The 7,779-nt window shown below is 34.7% G+C and overlaps 1 protein-coding gene across 1 annotated transcript; it reads left to right on the top strand.

The window, feature by feature from the left end:
• Positions 1-2,632: 2,632 nt before the first annotated feature.
• Positions 2,633-6,528, top strand: LOC149550021 (B3 domain-containing protein Os11g0197600-like). The gene is made up of 4 exons (XM_089795001.1): positions 2,633-3,865; positions 3,961-4,387; positions 4,741-4,979; positions 5,333-6,528. Exons 1-4 carry the CDS (start codon positions 3,752-3,754, stop codon positions 6,275-6,277), a joined length of 1,725 nt encoding a protein of 574 aa, XP_089651127.1. The 5' UTR covers positions 2,633-3,751; the 3' UTR covers positions 6,278-6,528.
• Positions 6,529-7,779: the final 1,251 nt, after the last annotated feature.

Here is a 7,779-nt window from a genome sequence, read left to right as displayed (position 1 = left end):
GTATAATTTACTAGATTATAACACAACCTCATAATTGTGAAATATCCACAAAGAGATAGAAAAAATTGGCATAGGCAATATGGATTTCAACAAGTTCATACACAGAATCTCTATCCCAAATGGTAGAACCCCTTATACTTCCTCTAGATCTTTGTCTAGGTTAGTATATGCAACAAGTGACAAAGTGGAAATCCAATTACCTAACCTCATCATGGCTATAGTGGTGTATTACAATCTAACATATTCAAAAGTGAAGAATAAGAAGGAAGATGTGCTTTCAATATTAGATCTAAAGATATAAAAGAAATCTTCTACATTATCCCAAAAAATAACTTCATAACTATACCCATCAAGAGGGTTGAAATTTGATATCAAAATAAATCTACTATTGAGCACACGATTAATCAAAATTACCAAATACATGAGAAGGATGGAAAAATCAATAAGATGAATTTACATTGGACCTATTTGATGGAGGATATGAATAATTGTTTCATCTTACCAAGAAAGGTATTTGGGCTTCCCCAAGAAAGGTTATTCGAAACATGGATGGTACTGTATATAAACATTATTAGGAAGTGACAAAAGGGAAATATTAGGAAAAATCATTAATGAAAAATTTAATCAATACTTACAAAGGGTTAGGACTGATCCCAAATTTTACATGACATCCTGCATAGTGCACCTACTAAAAACTTGAGAAGACTATTCAAGCTTGTTGAAGAGAGGATCTCTTCAAGATAATATGGCATATGTATATGTAGTGTACCCACAACTAGAAAGGAAGGAGAAGGTTCCGAATGGAAGCCCCAAGTATATGATTGTCAATGATGAGTTCATCTTCAAAATCATTTGCTCCATAGAGGGATAGTTTTTCAAATGAATATTAGAGGAGGCAATAACACAAATTCTGAAAGTGATAACATCATTCAATTAAAAAATTTCACATATATTAGAGTAGCTAGTTGCACCTTGCAAACTAAGAAAATTTCTAGGCATTCCTTCTAATAAATTGGTCCTAGTGAATATTTGTAGATAAATATCAAATGCTCATTGGTTGATCATAAACAAACATAAGTCATGCTTTTAGTTCCCTATTGATATTGGAGCCCACTTGTTGCAAAATCTTAAAGAAGAAAAGTTAAACATGCCTAGAATTGGATAAATTGTCTATTAATCAAGGAAATTTTGATCCGATTGACACATTGATCAAATTTTAGACTTTGACAATATTTTCGACTTCAAGAAGTCTACCCAAGAATCACAAGTAGTCTTTGACATTCTTTGCAGGAAATAGATGGGGGCCTTGGGGGGGGGGGGGGGGGAACATAACAAATTAAATTTGACAAGGAGAAAGTGGATGAAGGTGAAGACATCCAATAGGAACTAAATGACTATAGAGAGCAAGGATAAGGTAAAGAACCTATTAAGACTCATCTATTGAAGAGCCACTCGATGGTAGTTCAAAACAAATGGAGGATGAGACTATGGAAGAATGGGATGAGGGGTATAATTCTCTTCCTTTCTCAAAACATAAAATGACTTCTCCTTCTGAAGAGAATATAACATGTAAACAAGAAAATATGCAAGAAACAAAGAGAGATACCTTTTAATTAGAAACCTATCAACCCCTCTATCCTAGTGCCAAGCCCACATGGATTCCCAAGGTAACACAACCTCGAAAAATGACCTATATAGAGTTGGATACTCACAATTTTCACATATTGTCTAGGTTTTCCATACAAAGATATCCTATAGGATCTCATATTTTATAGAGAATACAATAGGGTACTAAAAGGTACAAGTGATTGTACCACTTTTAGAAAAGGCCTTAGAGGGTGTTACACTATATTATTCCTTAATGGAGGAAGTGGATCTCAACATACCAACCTATGAAGGGGGAAAGATTTGGTTTCATTATGAGTCATGACTATTTTCAAACACATATACTAGGATAAGACTGAAAAAAGGCACTTAGCTACTTAGAATAAACTTTTGAAAGATTATATTACACAACTTGATCCTAAAGTGGCACTTCAAGAAACCCTTTCTCAAATAAACCTATTTTTCAAAGCTTGCGAAGAATGGAAGCACGAAGCAGAAGAATTTAGAAAGGAAATAATAAAAGAATCCATGACCCATTTTCGCACTTTAGTAAAGGAAAACACAATTGTCAATTGTATGGTATCAGAGGGAAAATGAAGCTTAGAGGAAGTGTTTAAATTTGGGGTGAGTTTTTTATTATCAAATTTAAGAACAATGAAGGAGCCTAGAACATAGAAAACAATTGAATCTAGCCACTCGAGGAAGGGGAATTATACAAAATAGACAATTGGATAAAGGATGTTGTAGTTAATATTATAACAAGAGGTGAGAAATAAGTGAGAATAAAATAAATTAAGTAATTAATATTATAAAAAGAGGCGAGAAATAATTGAGAATAAAATAAATTAAGTAATACCTTGGGTCCAAAAGGTAGAAGATTTTATTAATTCTTTTAAATGCAAATTGTACCAAATTAAAGAAAGAAAAGTAAATGTACACCATCCAATAATTTCAAAGAAAACTCACCAACATTAATATGAAGGAAGATGTAGAATGAATGTACACAACCAAAAGAAGTTTGGAGGAAATTAAAGAAGAAATGGAAAAACTATATTACAATATAGGAAGGAAAACAATTGAAGATTTTTTTTAATAAATTAGCAAACTCGCCAGGAGTTCATGATCATAGAATTCTTTATTCTTTCAAAATTCTTTCATATTTTCCATTTATTCAATTGTTGCAAAATGAAAATACAGTGAATCTCACTTTTATTCAAAACGGTCAATTTCTGAGGGGCGATTCTTCCCTGGTTTGGTCATTTTGGTGATTTCAATGTTGGCATTGTCAAACAAAAGAAGGGGAAATTATTTCATGTAAATATAAGCATATATTTTTCTAAGGAAAATGGCACCCGGCTGTCCAAAGTTGTTTTTAGCAATCAAACTCGTGTAAATCCAGAATTTTAGCGCACAGTTTGGGCTCAAATTTATTCCTTTTTTACTCGTAAATTCGAATTTAATTTCGTTAGGCCAAAGAAAATACCCAAAAACTTGAGCCACAGGTTTGAAAATTTTGTACTGTAATTTTTTTATTTTAGTGTTTTCATGTGACGCTGTGAAATGTCTACCTACCTTCAAGATTTTAGATATGGTACGATTTATTATATTGATGACCCAACAGTGAAATGACTTCAATCGATAAATGATTTTAAATGTCACCATTCCGGCCATATGCAGTTGCCAAATACCAAATTTAACTATGGAGAACCTGAGCAAATCGATAGTTTTTACACAAAATTTTACAGGGATATTTAGCCGGTGCACAGAATACCCTAAATTAGTGGTTTACAGTTTCAATGCACAAATTGGGTTTCAGAATTAGATGACATCAAATTACTGATTCAAATGAATTATGCAGAAATTTAGAACTAGGCAGCCCTAAGGAGATCTTCGCAGACGCTGCCAGCTATATCTCTGGTTTGACAAGTATGCATCTTTTTCCACATCTAAGTGAGTGCTTTCATGAAATTGAGTATTTGAAATTGCAGCTAGAAATCAATATTAGTGCGCCAGATGATCAATCACATGAGCACTTTTAGAAAGAAACAAGATTTCTTTTGTCCTGTCCTTAGAAGATTGCCTTTAAATTGAGTTTCACTGAACCCCAAAGGGTACACGGCTATAAGCTATTCAAGTAGAATTTGCCATGGACAGTGATAATGATGAAAGTGAATACAGAATTCATGTCAATCTGAATGATGATTTGGATGGGTGCTCCTACTTTCTCAAAGTCATGCTTGGAGATTTTTCTGAAAGACTGGTAACCCCCATGATCCTGCAAATTTCTCTTTTTTCCCTTAAAGAACAATGCATATTGTACTGTGTAGGACTCTTATTGTGTTTACTTTACTGCAGAGAATTCCAGCTGCGTTTTCTCAAAAGCTTAGAAAGGAGACCGGTGAAGATATGGTGTTGCAAGGCCCACGTGCTCAGCAATGGGTTGTCAAATTATGGGGAGCTAGTTCACATCTGGAGTTTAGGCAGGGTTGGGGAAATTTTGTTGGTGACCATGCCATTGAGTCAGGGGATTTTATGATTTTCAAGTATGTTTGTAGGTGTTATTTCAAGGTCAGAGTATTTGGAAAAAATGGGTGTGAGAAAAAAACTATCATCAGCTCTGAAAGTGAGGATTCGGACAAAAGATGCAGTGACAGTGACACTGCCACTGCCACTGCCACTGCTACCCAATTACGTACTTCTTCCGAGTTTGAAGAGGAACTGAATAATCAAAGAGAGGCAAAAGTTTCTCGTATGAGAAAAAAATTCAAGTTCTCTTCTCGTGGTAAGTAAAATCTTTGTCCTTCATGAAAAAGTGAATGCTGAAGGTGAAGTATCCATATAGATGATACATTGATATCTAATTTTCCACAGTCCATGTTAATTTATTTGAACACTTATGAATCTTAAGTAAGTTTATCATTGATTCTGGATTAGAACCGAGTTTATCTTTGTGAATCAATGTTTCAGTTTACAGTTTATGATCTATCATCGGGATACTGAGCTCGGATCCTGACTCACACTCACTATTATGATAATAGATTGTTACAAGAAGATGAAAACAGTTGGGTTCAGAAGCCTTCAAGAATCGAAAGATATGTTTTACTAACATGTGTGACACCCCATATATTAATGCAGGCTTGGCCGTAGGTCGTCAATGCCACAAACCATCTCTTGCTGGAAGGAAGGAGGAGACGGTAAAATCTGAGGAGACTCAAAGAAAGAGTTGTCAAGAATCAAAATTCTGTCATCTTCCTCGCAGGTGTCGTAATGCAGGAGAAAAAAACAAGGCAATCCAGGCTGCTTATTCCTTCACATCGATACAACCCTTCTGTTTAGTAAATATTTCAGCATCTCATGTCAAAAGATTCTGGCTCGTAAGACTTCTTTCTCTTTCTGACTTTGATTAGGTAATGATGATATGAAACCATCTCACTGTTTATTGTCTTAAAACTGTTTTGTTTAACAATACGAGGGTTTGAGAGGGTCAGCCTTAAACAGGGGCTTGAGAAGCCAAAATATTTAAGAGGGTTTTAACAATCTAATACGGTGCAGCTTATTCGGCAAAATGGGTTTGTAGTATTGTACCTCTGTGTTCTTAGTATCGTTTGAGATTAAGAAATGATGTTCTGTAGTCTACAATGGATTGGGTTTCTGTCTCTTTCGTAGTGGGGTTTAAGAGGGTTTCAGGAAAATTGAATGTAATTTGCATAATGGTTTCCATGTGCAGAATTTGCCCAATTTTACTGAAGAGCGTCTGAAATTACCAAAAGAAATGAGGGTGGTGTTCCTTGTGAATTCTGACTGCGAGGAGTGGCGTGTGCGGTACAATTGGAGTGACATTAAAAACGCAGGTGCTTTTGGTGCAGGATGGAGGCAATTTTCTGTTGAAAACAATCTCCAGAAAGGGGACATTTGCATCTTTGAGAGGATAGACAAGGGCACTAGTAATACCATTATTAAGCTGAGAGTTCATATTTTCAGGGCTGCGGAGGAGAGTAGCAATTCGGAAGGTGGAGTGAGCAATGATGGACTTGAAATACCCACTTCTCATTCCAACAAGAAGATGAAATTCTCAAGGGAAGATCTCAGCACCAATTTGCCTGCAAAACGTGGCCGCCCAAAACAGGGGAAGCAAGGGGCAAAACGTGGGCGTCCTAGAAAGGGGAACCAAGGGGCAAAACATTGCCTCTCAGAACAGGGAAAACAAGGACCAAATCATGGAGAAAAGCAAATGGAAGAGAAGAAAAAGAAGATTTACAGTACAAGCACTCATCTGAAAAAAACAGGATCAAAATGCATCCCTTCCATTTCAGATGGCAAAGCTGGCTATAGGCGTAGTCTAAGGTTTACAAAAGGATGCAATTTGATAAACCCTAGAAGGAAAGGAGTTCTTGGTCTACCATCATCATCATTTGCAAGGGACACAGTGGAGCTGTCAGATGAGACCATTCCTCTAGATGATATGAATGGAGAAGAAGAAATCACTTCTGTAGATGATATGAATGTGGAAGAAGAAGAAGAAATGATGATTGTTTTGGACAGCAATGGTGAGCATGTAATGTCTACTCAAAGTGGGGGCTTAAATCCATCTCATGGAAATTTCATGAAAACTTCCCCATATCGCAAAATAAAGTCGAAAGGCCAGGCATCAAATTTAGTTGTGGAACTGTAATCTTAAAAACCCACTACTCTAGTTGATATAGCTTCCTAGAGTATAGAATTTGAATCAACTTGTTAAATGTAGACACCTGAGTTAGAGATATTGAGCTGAGTGACACTGTGAGCAGAACCTCTACTTCTCTACCAGTTGTACTACACAAACGTAATTCTTAGATCTTCTGCTATAGTTGAATGTATTTCTACAGTTCTGTAACGCATACTTATATGTTTTTTCTCCATATAACATGTTTCTTATTGTACAAATCACAAGGTTGGTAGTTAAGTACAGTAGAAATTATAGTTATCAAATGTACTCTGGTTCTAGAGCGACAAGGATTAAGGTCATCGTTTGAGAAATATGTTTTTGATTATTATTTTCTTTTAATGAATAAGTGTTCTTGATCGAATTGCCTTAATGTGTGCTTAATTATGTGTGAGATTAAGAATAATAATGTAATTTAATATTCCAACAATATATGGAGGTCCTTACATGTTTTGTGAGGTTAATAATAAAAGGATGTCTACCCCCTTCATTCATAATATGATCACACAATGAGGAATTCATATCTCATAAAGTATTTGAGGAAGCATTCAATCATTTTCAAGGAGGTGGAGGAGGAGATGATCTAGCATTGATGATAACATCCATGATCAAGTTCTAATTTCTCTTGTGAATGAAGATGTGCATGAGTTCCCTTTGAAGCACTATCAAGCTTTATTGAATGCTTTAAGACAAGGATAATTCAAAAAATATATAATATTGTTGATTCAACATTTTGTACTTCATATTTAAGGTTTCTTTTATATATTATTGTTGTAGAGAAGGTTGAATCCTCTTAGGATTTGACTAGTCGCTATACAATCCAACACCATTTCCCATTCTTATTGTGTGGGGTATTCAAACTTGTCAAAGAAGAATTATAACTAGCACTTGCACCTAAAGGAGGTGCAAGGGATATGCTGATAGGTGTTTCATTTAAAAATATAAATAAAGATTTACATAACAAAAAAAATGTCGATCTCCAAACTTGTATCAGTATATAAGCCATTCTTGTACATAGTACCATTCATTTTGAAAGAGCTAAAATTATAGTAGTGTTATATTGTGCTTTTAGTATGTCCTAAGAAAATGTAGCATTCAAATGTATGGGAAGACATTAAAAATTATTGTATTTGTAATTATAATTCCTCTCTTCTTTCATCTCTTGATCATTAGGTGTGAACCTATAGAAAATAAATCGTATAATTGATAAGTAACAAAAAAAATCATAAATTCAAGAAAATGGATAATTTAGTTTGTAGTACTTTGAAAGTCGGGGTACTAGTAACTTCACATGCATAGAATTATTGCAAGATCAAATTGTAAGCAAGCATCTTTTTTCTATCTAATAATGTTGTATGGATTATTTTTCCTTTTGGAGTAGTATTCCAAAGAGGAGATTCTCTATATGGAGGACTTTAGAATAGGAATAGAAAATTAGGAATACATTTTCTATTTTTTGTTTGGTACATCAA

Source organism: Cupressus sempervirens, chromosome 7 (genome assembly GCF_028749045.1).
Source record: "Cupressus sempervirens isolate cs-2001-9-10 chromosome 7, ASM2874904v1, whole genome shotgun sequence".
Classification (NCBI taxonomy): Eukaryota; Viridiplantae; Streptophyta; class Pinopsida; order Cupressales; family Cupressaceae; genus Cupressus; species Cupressus sempervirens.
Note: the sequence above shows the minus strand (reverse complement) of the source record. Positions and strands in the feature narration are given on the sequence as shown.

What these genes read in the sequence shown, in the direction of transcription:
- LOC149550021 (XM_089795001.1), top strand. Translation starts at nt 3,752, where the DNA reads ATGGACAGTGATAATGATGAAAGTGAATACAGAATTCATGTCAATCTG. An exon ending in GAGATTTTTCTGAAAGACTG is followed by an intron (nt 3,866 to 3,960) that starts GTAACCCCCATG and finishes ACTTTACTGCAG; the next exon opens with AGAATTCCAGCTGCGTTTTC. An exon ending in ATGTCAAAAGATTCTGGCTC is followed by an intron (nt 4,980 to 5,332) that starts GTAAGACTTCTT and finishes TTCCATGTGCAG; the next exon opens with AATTTGCCCAATTTTACTGA.